The following is an 18,041-nucleotide window of genomic DNA, read 5'->3' on the forward strand; positions in this document are numbered from 1 at the left end:
GAAAGAATATATGTAAATGGCTAATAAACCCAGGAAAAGGTGCTCGATATCATTAGCATGTGGAAAATGTAAATCAAAACCACAGAAGATACAGCTCCCCACCCAACAGGAGGACTATAAGCAAAAAGACAGATTATCAATTTATCAATTTATAGACATTTGGGTTATTTTCACTTTTTGGCTATTATGAATAAGAAACGCTACAAAGATTCATTCAGGTACACATTTTTTTCCTGAACGTATATTTTCTGCTCTCGTGGGTATACACCTGGGAGTGGAGTCATTGGGTTGTATGACCACTTGTGTTCAGCCTTTTGAGGAACTGTCAGACTGTTTTCCAAAGCAGCTGTACCATTTTACATCTCTACCAACAATGTATGAAGGTTCCAGCTGCTCTACATCCTTGTCAACAGTTATAATCTGTCTTTTTGCTTATAGTCCTCCTGTTGGGTGGGGAGCTGTATCTTCTGTGGTTTTGATTTACATTTTCCACATGCTAATGATATCGAGCACCTTTTCCTGGGTTTATTAGCCATTTACATATATTCTTTAGAGACATTCACTAATGTTGACAGTGAGTTGAAGTGGTTGACTCATCTTTTTCTTGACAGAATAGCATGGGTATTTGTTGGAGAGAAACATACATATTGATGATTCTTGAGCAGTTTTAGCTTCGCCTGGCTACCTCTAAAACATCTGATGCTTGGCTCACTGGATTTTTTCTTGTCTTTCCTTTCCTTTCCCTTTTCTAGTCTTACTGAGACAGAAATGACATACATCACTGTATGAGTGTAATGTGTACAGTGCATTGGTTTGGGTTACATATATTATGAAATGATTAGCAGTAAGTTTAGTTAGCATCTATTGTGTTATATGAATACGATAAAAAAGGGAAAGCAGAAAAAGAAAAAGTACTTTTTTCCTTGTGATGACAGCTCTTAGGATTTCATATATATCATTCAGCAGTGTTAACTATTAGATGCCCCCCATCCCCGCTTTTTTTCTTTTCCTTAAGAGATTTGTGGAAAATTTTGGAGGCAGCTTAGTGTTTACAGTAGAGGTAAAGATTTTGGAATGGGGCCGACCTGGATTTTATTGGCCTGGCCATTTACTCACAGTGTGATCTTAGGATATGAATTGAGCCCTCCAAATCCCATCTCTGTATCTGAACATTTTCTGATGCAGAAGCACTAGTAAGTGTCATTTGGTACTTGATCCTGCTCCAGGCAAAGCTGCATCCAGTATGCTTCAGAAATTAACCTTGTTCTCTGTTACTAAAAATTCTCCAGGGAAAAAATGCACCCCTCCCTTCCCCATTACCTGTCTTTTTAGTTTTTCATAGTTATTTAGTCATTATAATGAGAGAAAGACTGAGAGACGTAATAAATTAGTCTCAGCAAAGTTTCTTGTAAGGTGGTTGAATTTTTCTGTTCACAGGTGTAAAACATGATTGGAATTTTTAGAAGGAGATGTTGAGTCCTCATTGTGAAATTAACTTTATATTTCAAAGTACCTCTTTTTCTTTTCAGTACTCTGTAGTATTTAGTGTCCTGTTGATAATATGATCTCACTTGGTCCTCATTCCCATTATAATTTATTTAAATAATTATTCAGTGCCCATTCCTGATTTGAATGCCCTATGCTCAGGTCTTATCTATCAAAATAAAAAAAGTCTCTCATTGTTGTCCCTTCTCTTTATAACTTAATACAAAGTATTTAATATATTCTCTGCAATTCATTTATAATCTGATTTCTATTATACCACTCTCTAGAAAATGAGTCTCACAAAAAAAACACCAGTATTTGTTAAGACCTATCTTGGTCTTCTTCATGCTTGTCCTAGAGCATTTGATACTGGTGATCATCCATCCCCTCTCTCCTTGATTACCATTTCTTGTTTTGTTTTCCTACCTCTTTCCCTGCCCTTTTCTGCCCCCTATGCTTTGTTGATTGCTTTTCCATCTCCTGCCTTCCAATTTTGGCTATTCCCACAGGCTTAGTCCTCAGCACTCTGCTCTTCTTTCTTGCCCCTAACCCAGAAAGGCCAACATTTCCCACGTCTTTAGCTAGCTAGCACCTCTATGCATATGACTTCTAAACTTAAGTTCTCAGCTGACCCAAATTGAATTCTGGTATTTTCAGCTGCTTCTAGAACATTACCATTTGTTGCTCCTTTGCTGCTTTTTTAAATTCAGCATATTTAAAATCGAACTTTTTGGGGGTACCTGGCTGGCTCAGTGAGTGAAAGCCTCTGCCTTCTGCAGGTTGTGATCCTGGGGTCCTGGGATCAAGCCCCGCATCGGGCTCTCTGCTCAGTGGAGAGCCTGCTTCCTCCTCTCTCTCTCTCTCTCTCTCTCTCTCTCTGCCTGCCTGTCTGCCTACTTGTGACCTCTGTCAAATAAATAAATAAAATCTTTAAAAAAAAAAATCGAACTTCTCAGGGCACTGGTTGGCTCAGTCAGTGGAATGTACAGCTCTTGATCTTGGGGTTGTAGGTTTGAGCCCCATGTTGGGTGTGGAGATTGCTTAAGGATAAAATCTTAAAATTTTTTAAATTAAAAAAAAATATTGAATTTTTCAAACCACTTTCTTCCCAACCCTCATGACCCGCTTATTTCTGTTAGTGGTGCACTGTGGTTTTGAAACCTTAGACCCGTTTGAGGGAGAAGTCTTGAAATCTTGGAGCCAGCTTACATGGGCTCACAAGAGCTGAATACTAATTTTGTGAGCTGGTTGCTAAGCACAGCCATTATGAAAAATTAAATTATATAAACTTACAATTAAATAAATTATTTCTAAAATAAAGGTAATAAATACTCAAAACACATCACCTCATAATTATTTTACTACTTGTTAATATTATCTACACTCCTGACATTAATTATGTTAATTATGTCTGACGGAAAAGTATATAATGGTGTGCTGCTGTATATTTCTTTCCAACATTGCAGTTAGTGATATTATATTAGTGGTTGGAAATTGGTCATGGTGGGAGTATTTATTTATTTATTTATTGTGGTGGGAGTATTTAAACTACAGAAATCAACAAATGCTACAAGTCTGAGCTAGATGTGTTACTTTGTCTAAGACTTAAAGTGGTGGAGGAAATGTTAATATTGCTGGTTAAAATAAAAAATATGTTATATCTATGTTCATATTGTGAGTAGCACAAAAATTAAAGAAATATTCCCTCAGTTTTTGAAAGCTGTTACCCAATTCATCGTGAACCATTTTCTCCAACTGGGTAATCTACCTATCACCTTCTTAATCCTTTATTCACAAAGGACAAACGCTCATACCTTCCCCTCACATTTCCACCTCATACCCTCATATTTCACCTCTGTACCTTGTCTTCTGTGATTTTTACCATCTTCTTTCTGTCAGAACATTTTCTAATCCTTCCAGGGGGTCCCGAGTGGCTCAGTTGGTTAAGCATCTGACTCTGGATTTCAGCTCAGGTCTTGATCTCAGGGTTGTGAGATTGAGCCCTGCATCAGGCTCTGTGCTCAGCACAGAGTCTGCTTGAGAATCTCTCCCTTTCCCTCTGCCCCTCCCCCAGGTGTGCTCACTCTCTCTCTCTGTCTCTCTAAAATAAATAAGTAAATAAATAAAATGTTAATGCGCCTCCCTCCAGCCCCGAGTCTTTCCAGTTCTTTCTCTTCCAGGAAGCCTCACCAGCTAATTCCAGCCTTTATCTCCCCCCACCCAATGTAATCTCTACACTCAATGTGGGGCTGTAACCCACGACCCCAAGATCAAAGTCACATGCTCTACCCACTGAGCCAGTCAGGCACCCCATAGCCATGATCTTTTCTGACTCCCATTCTGTTTGGAATGCTAGAATATTATAACTGGAAATGCCGACTATACAGTTTTTCATTCAAATGTGAAATCCTAGTATCCTGGTCTATGCTTGAAAAAAGCCGCTACTTCTGAAAGTAGCCCTTTTTATTGTTGTCTAAAGAACAACTTATGTTGAAAATGAATCTGCTTTCTTATACTTGCCACTTGCCACTGATTCTGCATTGTGTCACTCAGTGAAGTTGTCACTGGACTTGGAACGAACCAGAACACCTATTGCCACTTCCTGCAGTTATGTGACCTTAACTTCTCAAAGCCTCAGTTTCCTCAGTTCCTTCAGGGCACTGAATAAACTTCATGGGGCATTTGTTTGGATTAAATAAATAAAATGAGATTATGGCTGATTGTAAAATCATATTGGAAAATGCATATTGTAAAATGGATTGTAAAATGCATATTGGCTGATTATAAAACATAGCAGTTAATGGAAAGACTAAATTCAGAGAAAGCCCAAACTGAGGCCTGTTTTTCCACTTGTGACCTTGGGCAAATTACTTAACCTCTGTGCCTTGTTGCCTCATGTGTAAAATAGGAGTATTACCTACCTTATCAATGTGAAAGAGAGGAGATCATGTGCACAGCATTCAGCATGGTGTTTGACATTAATCACATATTTTCCCAAAGTTAGATCTGTTTTCCCATATTTTCATTTATAAAATTGGAATTTTTTTTTTTTCACAAGGAAAACCACCCTCAAAAGGTTTTTTAATTTATTTTGAGAGAGGGTGAGTGTAAGTAGGAAGGGCAGAGGGAGGGGCAGAGAATCTCAAGCAGACTCTATGCTGAGCATGGAGCCAGATGCTGGGCTTGCTCTCATATCCCCGAGATTGTGACCTGGGCTGAAAAAAGAAATATTTGATAAGAGAGAGGAGTTAACATATAGGTACACCCTGTGAAACACTGGGTACCTAGCATTTTTGTTTCCTTTGCATTCTGGAAGGTTTTTATTTTTTTTAAAGTTTTTATTTATTTACATAATCTCTGCATGCAGTGTGGGGCTTGAACTCACAACCCTGAGATCAAGAGTTGCATGCTGTTCCAACTGAGGCATCCAGGTGCCCCTGGAAGGCTTTTCTGATTCTGACTGGACTCATCTGTCTGTTATTGGCCATTGTATCACATTTTGGTCCAAAATAATTCCTGAGAGGTTTCAGGATGATTGACTCTCCCTCCACTTGCCCAGACTTTCTAGAACATTATTCACAGTTGGCTATAGTATGTAATGGATCTGGCTTCAGTTTTTAAAACACATATATTTCTGTTAAGTGTAACTATTTCATATGTATTGTAATCCAAACTGAAAATTTCTGAATTTTATTATTGTTTCCTGTTTCAAAGTCTTTAATCTGTGTTTACCTAGAACCAGAAATTCTTGGGTAACTAATAAAAGAATTCAAGATCAAATAAAAGTCAGTCTGTTTCATTCTCATCCACAGGTCCGCAAGCACATCAATGATCTTTATGAAGATCTGCGGGATGGCCACAACCTGATCTCTCTGCTGGAGGTCCTCTCGGGCATCAAACTGGTGAGTTTCTCCCTTCTTATGAATGCAGCCCTATTAATGACCTACTGTTCCATCTTGTTGAATGCCAGGACTGGCCACCACTGCCTGCTCTCGGTTATATGGGAGGAAGAAGTAGAAGACATTACTGGTGGACTTAGTTTCTAATTCAGACTGTTTTAGAATGATATAATTTCATCTTAATGGGAAATGATGTATCATATTCTCATTTCTTGATGAAATCAGGTATCTGTTTTATTTCTTTCATATCTGCATTTTTTTCTCCTTACTTGTTCCTTATCTGTTTGTAGATAGAGTATTTCAGGAACAGTAGATTCACATTTAAAGATTTTTTAGTAAGGTGTATTTTTCATTCTAGAGTTTTATTTCTCATCTATATAGCCTCCCCTCCTTTTCCGTCTACTCTGAATTGTTTTATTCTCTGTATTCAGCTAAGGATATGGAGTTCACATTTAAAATCTCAGAGTTATTTTTAGAGTAATTTAGAGTTATTTTTTGGAATTCACCTCACTTTCTTCCTTCTTTGATTCACTGAGTCTCACAGGTTTGGAAAAGTACTAAAGTTGGTATGTGACCACAGCCCAGGATATGCAGTACGTTTGAGTTCCTTGGATAGTTAAACATGCCTGCCTCCTCCCAAACGTGTTAAACATTTCTTTAGTGGGAAACACCTACATACCTGAAGGCAGATCTTGCCTGGGCTTCTTTGCTTGTCAGATGATAGTTCTTGTACTTGGTTTGTTTGAGGGATCAAAATAACCCCACTTGTGGGCTCTTTGTTTTGTATATTTGAACCTAATGGAAGCAGGGGAATCCTATGCAGTTTGTGTTCTGCCTCTAATGTCATAGACAACGTAGTTTTCATTTAAAAGAGTCCAGCGCTGAATACTGGAAACATCTCTGGGGAGTGAAAGAACCGAAATCCAGCCCACTCACTGCCTTTGGTGAATTCTTAGTCATTGTTTGCTGTGTTTCTAGAAGGAAATTTGGCACATTAAATTTCACTCCTTAAGTAATATTCAGTTTCTTCAAGGTTTGGGTCTTGGCTTCCCATGGCCCCTTTTTTTTGGGTTCTCATCTTTTTTGTCTTAGAATAGAATTACTTTTAAGATTTTATTTATTTATTTGACAGAGTTCACAGTAGACAGATAGGCAGGCAGAGAGAGAGAGAGGGAAGCAGGCTCCCTGCTGAGCAGAGATCCCGATGCGGGACTCGATCCCAGGATCCTGAGATCATGACCTGAGCCAAAGGCAGCGACTTAACCCACTGAGCCACCCAGGCGCCCAGAATAGAATTACTTTTATAATTTTTTTTAAAGATTTTATTTATTTATTTGACAGAGAGAGATCACAAGTAGGCAGAGAGGCAGGCAGAGAGAGAGGAGGAAGCAGGCTCCCTACTGAGCAGAGAGCCCAATGTGGGACTTGATCCCAGGACCCTGAGATCATGACCTGAGCCGAAGGCAGCAGCTTAACCCACTGAGCCACCCAGGCACCCCACTTTTATAATTTTTAATGGACAAAATTGACAGACATTTTTATTAGCACAGCTGCTACAAGTGAATTCCAGTTCTTATCTGGCCTTCAGTTATAAATCTCATAAGTAATCAAAATGTCACTTTCACATTCCTGGACTTTATTCTTTAGCACTCACAAAGTTGCATTTCGGGCATTTTAGCTGGGATATATGATTAACTCATAGTGATTTTTATATTGAAAATGATTCTTTTTGGGACACTGCTTACAAAAACAGGCTGAAAACACTCCAATCTAATTTCTTTGCCCAACCTTTGGAAACCTGCAGGTTCTTTATGGAGTATTCATAGGGTATCATCTTTTCACTGAGAACCATCCAGATATCTCTTCCACATTTATTCTCACAGTCTCTTTCTCCTTTAGTTAATTCACAAAAAGAGAGGGTGAGTGGCCAGGGAGAATTGAAGATTTGTTTTCTCTTTTTTTCCTTTTAAATATTTTATTTTATTTATTTGAGAGGGGGTCAGAGACAGAGAGAGAGGGGAGAGAAAAGAGGGACAGTGGAAGAGGGAGAGAGAGGGACAAGCAGACTCCACGCTGAGTGCAGAGCCTGACACGGGGCTCAATCCCAGGAACCTGAGATCATGACCTGAGCCAAAGTCAAGAGTCAGATGCTTAACCGACTGAGCCACGCAGGCTCCCTGAAGATGTTTTTCAACATTAAGTGTTCCATATAACTTTGTAATCTGGTCTTGATTCAGTTTTGCAAGTCTGGGGAGGTGGGAGGATATTTTCATATTTATTTTCAGTTTTTTAAAAAAATGTTGCATTCATTTCCTTTTCATTTTTGTGTTATGAATTTCCTGTTACTCTGTCCTGTCTTTGCCTTGGTGGTGGCCAAAGGAGCCAGCAGGGCTGAAGACCCTCCGTCTCGTGAGCATGCCCTCCTGGCGCCATACAAACAGCGAGGAGCAGGAGGAGGAAGATGATGATGATGTAGTAGGTCCTCCTGGGGATGCCAGGATCCCAGCTGGCACTGCAGGGCCATCAGAGAGTCTGAGGTTCTCAAGGTCTCCAAGTAACTTAGTTACCAGCCACCTTCTTCCCTCTGCACCTGGGAATTTGGGTCCCAAAGAAAGTGGTTAAAACTAATTGTGCCTCTTGCCACTGTTAGATGATCCTGAAGTGGGGATTGTTTTGCTTATCTGAGAGTGGTTGGCACGAAAAATAATCATGGTGTTTGGAGGTGTCAAGTGCCTTTGTGACCTGGAGACCCATAGCCTTCTGGTGGCCTTGCTGTGTTGTCTGAGTCTGGATTGCAGAGCTGTGGAAAGTTTAGCTGAAGGCATGAGAGTTAATTGCTCTTGGCTCCACACTTCAGACTAACTCTCACTCTCTCTCCACCTCTAGCCTTCAGGTTCTCACCAGACACCATGTCATCTGTTTTCAAAACAGCCTGTTGTTTGCAAACCACTCACTGCATGGAGATACTCTGCCTTGGTCAATAATATCTCTAGTTGCTGTAGAGGACAGTGATTTTAACTTGCATGCTCTTAGGGTATTTATTTTTGGTGGGGAGTACGAGGAGTAAAGATAAGAATGTGTAAGAAGGGCATTTCCTGTTTGCAGGCCCTATATTATAGCCCATACTCTTTCTTCAGAAACACAGATTAGGCAATATCCCTATTTCCAGTCCTCTTAAGGTCATTTCCCCACCTCCTCAATCTCCCTGCCCATTGCCTTAGACTTTTCAGTTTCATAGGCTCTGTCATCCTCAAAGCCATGTTCACAGGTAGTTTAGCTGAAGTGACTGAAAAAGAGGTTCTTGCTAGAAAGATTTTCCTAAATCTTTGATATAAGAAGTTATCTTGCTGCCCAGAGAGGACTCAACCTCATTGCAGATTATCCTTGTGTGGGAGCACTATTTGGGGGCTCTCAGAAAGGTGCTTCTACCCTTATCTTTACACATGTTGGCTTACGTTTTGTGCAGTTCAACCTGGGGCAATGTTCCTTGGTGCAAGCACCTGCCGCAGAACTACCTTATTATTCATCAGCCTTTAATTAGTACCACTTTGACATTTACAAATGAATTGGGCATATATTTTATATATATATCTAGTGAGAGTATTGTCTCAGGCCCAGTTTTAGTAAAATAAAAGCAACATTGGAAAATGAGCAGAAGAAAAGGTGCCAGAGGTAGGTAGCCACCCCTGCATGTTCTCACTGGGCAAATGGATTTCAAGCACTTTGGAATGGATAATAGCTGAGCTGTGGACAGGGCACCAGAGGCACCAGAGGATGGAGGTGAGCTTCTTTCCTGTGGCTCATCCTGGACTGAGTGACTATCATCAGGAAATACTTTCTTTGGAGTATCATGTTGAACAGCCATACCTCACCAAGGTTTTCGTTGCTCATGGTATTTCATAGTGGGTAGAAGGTGGCTTTCTTAAACGGACACCCCTCTGCCTGGAAAATAGGTTTCTTCCTGATTTTTATCTCATTTTTACATTTTTTCTCTGATTTATTGAGCATATATAACTCTTCATTCCCTGGTTTAAAATTGGCTACTTCTAACTTCTTTTGCCAGGTTTTTAATAAGGTTGGCTCTATTAATGTGCAATATGCAATTAAGACTTCCCACCTTCCCTTAAAATAGCATTTAGCCGTGATTTTAGGAGCCGTAGAGCCAGGATTTGTTCCCATTACCTGTACACCTAGAATCAGGTTTTGCCCCACTGTGGCTGCAACAGGATCTGTAGAGAAGCCATGGCACTGGTTCAGCATTAGGACTCAGTGCACACTGTGCGCTCATAGGACGGCAGTGGTAAACAAGCATTTTGGAGGCCTCAGGGAGCATGGCAAAACACACAAAGGTCCTGCCATTAAGGGGTGCTTTTTGTAATGCTCCCATGGCTGGCTTCCACCATGAGGAATTCCTTGTGATTCTCTGGAATGAGAAAGAAGTGGGGTCTGCATGGGTAAATAGGTGTAGCTAAAATTAACACGTGTTTCTGTTTGTTTGCAGCCCCGGGAGAAGGGCAGGATGCGTTTTCACAGGCTGCAGAATGTGCAGATTGCCCTGGACTTCCTAAAGCAGCGACAGGTAACATGAGTCCATGCTTTCCCTATTCTGCCTGGGAATGCTGGCATTGAGTCCCCACTTACGGGAGTTCTCAGCACTCCTAATGAACCCTCGGTAATTGCTACATCTGACTGGCCCAGTCTGAGTCTTGCTTGCTAGTGAGCAATTGTGTTATGGTTGGTCGTCCTTGCATAGAGCCCGTGGCCTTCCTGAGTGGGACAGTGTTAACAGAGAAGAGCAAGATCTGAAGATTGAACCTTATGGACTCACCTTAGGTGGAGGTCAAAAGGAAGATGGAAAATTAAGGTCAGCAAAGAAGATAGAAAAGGGTACAACACCCAGGAAGAGGAAAAACAAGAAGGTTACACTATCCTGAAAAGTAGAGGAGGGGCTGGTCAGGTTTAGCCGTTGTATTGGTGCCACATGAGGTCTGAAGGAAAGATCTGAGCCACCAAGCATTGGTGACTTAAGAGTATGATCTGAATAGAGCAGGAAAGCACTTGGAGTTTAGTGGGCTTCGTTATAGAAGGGGAAAAAAAGAAGTTTTCAACATGTTTTTGGATGTAGGAGGAGAAGCCAGTGAAGAGAGGCAACAGAAATGAGGCTGAGGAGGAGTACTGAGTGATAAAATGTTACCTCTGGGAGATGCCTTAGAGAGGTACAGGCCCAGTTTCTGCATCTTCTAGATAAGGACACTGAGATCTGGACAGGTGAAGTGACCTGCCCCCAAGCATACAAGCTGGAGCGAGCTGGGACTTTTACCTAAGTCTCCTGTCATTGAGGTTCAGTAATCCTGCCACCACCCATGCTGTTTCCCCCCTTCCTTCCCACTTCCTGATGGATGGAACCAAGTCCAGGAATTGGGGATGAGATGTGAGCACAGGTGGTATGGTTATCTTTGAAAAAGAAAAGGAAAATGCTCCTTTCTCTGAGATACAGGGAGAAGGAAGGAGGGAGAGATGGTGATGTAGGGGTGGTGTGTGGCGGGAAGGAAGATGGGCTGCTTAGAGCCAGCCATGTGGAAGAGCTGGGTCTAGCCACAGACAATAGCTTGGCCCAAGCTGAAATAGAATGGTATGCATATTTTTAGAATTAGTTCATTTTTGTTACTTTTATCAGTAGTTCTTATTAATTTGGGAAATTCTTCTCTGTGTTCCCAAAGCAGTTTAGTCCCAATATAACATCTACTACTTCATTATTTCTCTGTTTGCTGTCTTGTTATATAGGCCCTGTGAGGACCATGAACAGGATCTTAATATTTTTAAATTTATCACCTGCCATAGTGAATGGTCTGTAATTGACACTTAATAATTATTTGTTGAAATAAATTAACAAATGAAAAGTAGTGGGAGAATTAGAGGCAGTGTTTAGGGGAGTAGAGAAAACAAGATTGGGAATATCTGTGTGTAGAGCTGGAGGGAATCTGGAGGTTCTTAATAGCCAGGGTCAATTGAGAAGAATTGATTAGCTACACATCTAAATAAGGACCAAGGGTAGATTTAGTTACTGTAATCAAATGCAAATGTATACAGATAAGAACAGTAGACTCAGAGAAGGGCAGGGGAACTCTAGAACAGCTCTTGGTAATGGGGAGGTCCAAGTTGTAATTGTGTGGGTATCCAAAGTAGAGTAAAAGCAGAAGTCCTCAAAATGGAGAAGGCACATGAATTTTGCAGATGAGGTGATATTTGAGTCATTGAAATGAGTACTAATATCGCCAGTTTTAGGATCTAGGTGTTAAAATCATCAAGGGTTAGGAGAGATTGGAAGGTAGACTTCAGAATGGAAGAGGCAAGCTGGTGGAAGTGTGACCAAAGAATATGGCCTTGGCTGATACCGCAGCCTGCCAACTGTGGGTCAGTGATTGGTGATTAGAAAATTATTCTCAATCTATAAGAGCTACTTTTCTTTCTGGAAATACAGGCGTCTTTGTTCAGGCTGCTATAATAAAAATACTATGGACAAGGTGGTTTATAAGCAGCAGCAATGTATTTCTCACAGTTCTGGAAACTGGTAAGTCCAAGAACAAGCCATGGCTAGCAGATTCGGTGTCTGGTGAGGTTCTGTTCTGGTTCATAGCCTGCAGTCTTCTGACTGGGTCCTCATCTGGTGGAAGGGCAAGGGAGCTCTCTGGGGTCTCTTTTACAAGGGCACCACCATTCCCATTTGTGAGGGCTTCCCCCTCATGACTTAATCATCTCCTCACCTCTAAATGCCATCACTAGGTGTTAGGATTTAACGTATGAATTTTGGAGGGACACTGCCATTTAGCCTGTACTACCAGGCCACCATTAGTGTGGGGGAGAAGTGAAGTTTGTTCAAGGTCTCTAGAATTCTTTAGAGACACATAGATTTCATTTCAATTGGAGAGATAGGACGGTTCAAGGACAGTTTGTCACAATTGAACAAGAACTCCATGAGGGTGTGACAGAAGAGGCTAGCTGAGCTGGTTTTCGTGGTATCCTCTCAGTTTCAGCACCAAAAGTCCCATAGCCCAGGAAATCTCTCAGTTTCCAGCACGTGAGACTGTGGCCACCCAGCGGGGGATAAGGCCCCTGTGTCTATGCACATTGTGTTGTTGGAATGAGATTTTACAAGTAAAAGCAGATGCTAGTGGAGGCATGGGCAGGTGTGGATATCTTTAACAGAGGAGGGAAAATAGAAGGTAGGAGCAGGCCAAAGACCAGTAAGGAGGAAGATCTTTCAACCCCCTGCCCCAGGGAAAAAACAAAGAAAAAAAGTCAGGGCTGCAATGACTTAATAAAAAAGCCACTCAGGATACCATGTGCTTATTACAAGGTTGCTTTGCTGGTGGGAATGCAAATTGGTGCAATCCTGTTGGAAAATAGTTCGGCAGTTTCTTATAAAGCTAAACATACACCAACATATACCAACAGTCCCACGCCTGCCAATTTACCGTATAGAAATGAAAGCATATGCTCATGAATCTAGGAGCTTTATTAATTATTGTCCCAAACCGAAAACAACCGGAATGTTCTTCAGTGGATGAATGGGTAAACACAGCATAGTCTGTTGATACAACTGAATACTACTCAGCAATAAAAAGGAGCAAACTACTGATATATGTAACATTGAGGATGGAGATCTCAAGGATATTATGCTAAGTGGGGGGAAAAAAGCCAGTATCGAAAACTTACATACTATATGATTCTATTCATACAACATTCCAGAACAGGTAAAACTGGGAACGGATCACTGGTTGGCAGGAAATAAGGGTGGGGGCAGGGCATGACTACAGAGGGGTAGTCACCTTTTTGCGATAATGGAACTGTTCTATTATCCTGATTGTGTGGTAATTACCCACATCTATACAGATGTTGAAACTCAGAACTGTGTGTGCAGGTGCGTGTACACACACACACACAATCATTTTAAGTGTATATAATGCTGAAAATCTATAAAAATGAACTCACAACAGAAATTCCCAGAGCTTTGAGATCAACTTCTGTTTCTTTTACAGGTGAAACTAGTGAATATTCGCAACGATGACATCACGGATGGCAACCCCAAGCTGACCCTGGGCCTGATCTGGACCATTATTTTACATTTCCAGGTAGGGCCTTTGAAGTTTGGGGTCACTGTTGCGTGGCTTGGACATTGCCTAGAAAGAGCTGGAAGCTGTACAGCCTTCCATGAACCAAGCGCCTAGCCTTCCTTCTCTGTGCCAGGAACAAGGATGAGAGCAGGAGTGGCCTGGGGACAGAGCTGTTGTGGCCTAAACCCAGAACTTCCTGCTCATTTGCATGCTGAAATGGGAGTTTTCACTTGTCTGAGTGTTGACAGGTTGTTAGAAGTCTCTGCTGAGTCAAAACTGGCTCTTGGGGACTCAGAGTGTGGAGGGTTTGATGCTTTAGAAGGGTAGAGTGAAGGCTTATAATCCTGCTTTGATGTAGACTTTTCCTCATCTCTAATGATCTTAAAACAAGCCTGGTTAATTATAGCACGGCCTTTGTCAGTTTGGGCTTCTCTAATGAAATACAGGCGCACCTTTGAGATACTGCTGGTTTGCTTCCAGACCACCACACCAAAGCAAGTCAGATGAATTTTCTGCAGTGTGTATAAAAGTTAATTTTACACTATACTATAGTCTATAAGTGTGCAATAGCATTATATCTTTAAAAAAAAATGCACAAACCTTAATTTAAAAAATACTTTATTGCTAAAAAATGCTATTACCTGAATTTTCAGTGAGTCATAATCACTGATCACATATCAACATAATGGATGTAATGAAAATTTTGAACTGTTGGAAAAATTACCAAAATGGGACCCAGACACAAGGTGAGCAACTACCGTTGAAAAAATGGCACGGAGAGACTTGCCTGACACATGGTTGCCATAGACTTTCAATTTGTAAAACAACGCAGTATCTTCAGAGTGCCATAAAGTGAAGCACAGTGGGGCGAGGTGAGCCTCTGATTAGGTGGCTTAAGCAGCAAATACTTTTTTTCTCATGGCTGTGGAGGCTGGAAGTCCGAGATCAGGGTGCAGCCTGGGCAGGTTGTTGGTGGGTGCCCTATTCCCAGTTAGCTCCTCATGTGACCTTCCCATGGCACATGTGTGCAGAGAAAGCGATCTCACATCTCCGCATCCTTTTATATTCATCCTGTTATGGAAGCTCTGCTCTCATAATGTCATCTGAACCTAATCACCTCCCAAGGGCCCCCGCCTCCAAATATATCACATTGTGGGCTAGGATTTCAACTCGAATTTTGAGGAGACACAAACATTCAGTCCATATAGCAGGCACCTTAGCAGCCAGGTTTGTATATGTGCTTTTTAAAAAAATCTTTTTTTTAAAGATTTTATTTATTTATTTGACAGACAGAGATTACAAGTAAGCAGAGAGGCAGGCAGAGAGAGAGGAGGAAACAGGCTCCCTGCTGAGCAGAGAGCCCGATGTGGCTGGGATCATGACCTGAGCCGAAGGCAGAGGCTTTAACCCACTGAGCCACCCAGGCGCCCCTGTTTATGTGCTTTTAACAAGCACAAGTGTCGCTTCCATCAGACTCAAGAGCAGTGGCCTCTTGGTTGTGTTCACATAGTCACACGGCCTTCTTGTTGCTGCTCTCGTTCTAAGAGGGCAAATCCTTTTCAAGTCTGGATTGCTATTGGAAAAGTACAGTCTTTTTTTTTTTTTTTTAAGATTTTATTTATTTATTTGGCAGAGAGAGAGAAAGAGAATAGGCAGAGAGGCAGGCAGAGAGAGAGGGGGAAGCAGGCTCCCCGCTGAGCAGAGAGCCCAACTCAGGGCTCCATCCCAGGATCCTTGGGTCCTGAGACCAGGACCCAAGCTGAAGGCAGAGGCCCAACCCACTGAGCCACACAGGCGCCCCAGTCTTATTTTTATAAAAAGACTGTTTTGAATCATTTTAGCCCAGCCAGACAAAGCTATTTCTCAGACAGCTCCCCCATACACAGTTGCTGTTTATGAAGATGAAAGATTTGAAAGAGCACTTCTTGAGCAGGTAAGAAAAGAAGGCTAATATAAATAGCTCAAGGCTCTGACTCCAGAGGCTACAGAGTGGCTGTGATGTCCTAGTTGGAGCACTGGAGCCACCTGCTGGTTACAAGCAGAACAACAGGTGTCCCTGAATTCCCAATTACCTGAGAAAAAGAATTCTGAGTTTGGCGCTTATTTCTTGGGGCTCTGGTTTGGAGGCAGTGCTGGTAATCTGCAAAGTATGGAAGTAATATGTGTTTTTGTGGAACCACAGGGTGTCTTCAGGCATGCATTTGGTGTGGGATAACTAGGAACATGAACTTGGCAAGGGTGCCTTAGGGTGGGAACAAGAACTTTGTTGAGCTTTCATGGAGGACTAGAGTTATCCCCTGGAAAGCCTTAGGAGCACGGGAGGTTTTTTTTGTTGTTGTTTTGTTTTTGTTTTGTTTTGTTTTGTTGTTAGTTTTTAAAGAAACTGTTTTGGTCATTTGTATTTTTGCCACAGACCTGTCCTCACTCTGATTGCCCATTTTTGGTCTCGTAGGTGTGAGGTGAGAGGACTCTATTCACTATGTCTCTGTTTTCCCTGACTGAAACTCAGTCTCTTTTTAAAAGGGAGACTCATGGGCCAAGGAATAAAAACTGAATTGGTTAATCAACACCTTGCTTGGGACAGAGGACTTGGGGGTAATGAACTGTTCCTTTCCTGAACATCTCCATCAGGAAAATGCTTACCCTCTCTTTCTTTAAAAATTTCTTATAAAAACTTTCAAGTATTCATAAAAGTAGAGAAAATAGTGTGAAGAACTACTATGTACCCATCACCTGACAATTCCTGACTCATGGCCACTATGATCTCACCTGTATCCTTTGACCCCATTAGGTTATCTTGAAAGAAATCACAAATTTCATCTGTATGTATGTGTGTATCTTTGAAAGATAAAGATTCATTTTTTAAAAATTTTATTTATTTATTTGACAGCAAGAGAGGGAATACAGGCAGGCAGAGGGAGAGGGAGAACCAGGCTTCCCTGGTTCCCGCTGGTCAAGGAGCCCCATGTGGGGCTCCATCCCAGGACTCCAAGACCATGACCTGAGTCAAAGGCAGACGCTTAAGGACTGAGCCACCCAGGCACCCCAAGATAAAGATTCTTAATTTAAGCAAACTATTATAACACTCTAAGCCTCAATAATTTCTTAAAATCATCAATATTTGATTAGTGTGCCAATTTCCCTAGTTACCTCATTAAAAAAAACAGTTGGTTTCTTTGAATCAGAATCCCAGCAAAGTCCATGTATTGCATTAAATTCCCCACCCCCTCCGTAACCTTGCAATTCATTGAGGAAATCAGGTCTTTTGTCCTTTAAGGTTTATAAAGATGCTGATAGGATCTCTGGGATATCTTTTAAAACAGTAACCTCCATTCCTCTGTGGTATTGCTTATAAACTGGTGGCTTAGCTCTAGAGGCTCAGTCCCATTCACGTTCCTTTTTGTGTGGTGTGGAGGGCGAGGATGGTGGTGTTGAGTTGTATGCTTATTGCTACGTATCAGAAGGCACGTGTGGTTCAGCTGTTATTAGCCTGATCCACCCATTCCCTATGAGCTGTTCACTGAATAGTAGTTAGCTGTTCACCTAACTACTGATCATTATTGCAAGTTCCACTATTTCATTAGAAGTTACAGAATGGGGATACCTGGGTGGCTCAGTTGGTTGGACGACTGCCTTCGGCTCAGGTCATGATCCCAGAGTCCCGGGATCGAGTCCCGCATTGGGCTCCCAGCTCCATGGGGAGTCTGCTTCTCCCTCTGACCTTCTCCTTGCTCATGCTTTCTCTCACTGTCTCTCTCTCTCAAATAAATAAATAAAATCTTTTAAAAAAAAAAAAAAGAAGTTACAGAATGGTGCTACTCAAGTTCTTTCATTCCATCTTCGTTATTTAGCTGGAGTACTTCTGTAAAGAAGAATTTCACTTCATCAGTTACCCTGAGATGTATCTCCCATAGGAAAGGGGAGCCAAAGAAACTCTCTGAAGTTTCTTTCTTTTTCATTTTTTCCCCTTTAGTATCACTATGACTTACAGATTTTTAGCAGACTTAAATGTTTTGCAATAAAATACAACTATCATTCTTCCTAATACTCAAATTACTTCATCTTTGACCAGTGAGAGCTTCCTAAAGTTGACTCTGAGTCCTTTGGCATGATTTCCTTGGTACTTTTTGATAATGTCTTTTATTTCTTGTGATGAGATGTTCCAGACTCTTTTTGTGTATTTCTTGTCCCAGGCTTGAACAGCTATTTCTCTAAGGAACTCTCATTCTGACCACAATCTGAATGCTACTGGGTTGGTCAGTTTTCTGTGGATGTAGAAAACTAGCCAATGTATTTTTCTCTTTTAAAAAATCATGAATTTATACTGATTTATCTCATTCAGACTTAAATTATAGAAGTTTTTTTTTTTAAGTTTCTTTTTTTATTTTTTAGTAATCTTTACACCTCATGTGGGGCTCGAACTCATGACTCCAAGATCAAGAGTCACATGCTCTTCCAACTGAGCCAAGCAGGTGCCTCAAAATTATAGTTTTATTTAACTTATTTGATTTTATATCTCTTTCCCTCATGCTAAAAATCTTGA

General features: G+C 41.2%; 1 protein-coding gene across 31 annotated transcripts in view; it reads left to right on the forward strand.

Moving 5' to 3' along the window:
- MACF1 (microtubule actin crosslinking factor 1) overlaps window positions 1–18,041 on the forward strand; it is a 337,337-nt gene that overhangs the window by 133,823 nt on the left and 185,473 nt on the right. For 21 of the 31 annotated variants that reach the window (XM_045064242.1, XM_045064247.1, XM_045064244.1 and 18 more), the window contains exons 3-6: window positions 5,298–5,387; window positions 7,764–7,859; window positions 9,886–9,963; window positions 13,424–13,516. In XM_045064242.1, coding sequence (XP_044920177.1) covers window positions 5,298–5,387; window positions 7,764–7,859; window positions 9,886–9,963; window positions 13,424–13,516 — 357 coding nt within the window. The remainder of the gene's footprint in view (window positions 1–5,297; window positions 5,388–7,763; window positions 7,860–9,885; window positions 9,964–13,423; window positions 13,517–18,041) is intronic. The other 10 variants (XM_045064246.1, XM_004740710.3, XM_045064263.1 and 7 more) reach the window with 1 other exon arrangement.

The sequence above is a fragment of the Mustela putorius genome, unplaced genomic scaffold, assembly GCF_011764305.1.
Source record: "Mustela putorius furo isolate JIRA1106 unplaced genomic scaffold, ASM1176430v1.1 tig00003853_pilon_pilon_pilon, whole genome shotgun sequence".
In the NCBI taxonomy this organism is placed as follows: Eukaryota; Metazoa; Chordata; class Mammalia; order Carnivora; family Mustelidae; genus Mustela; species Mustela putorius.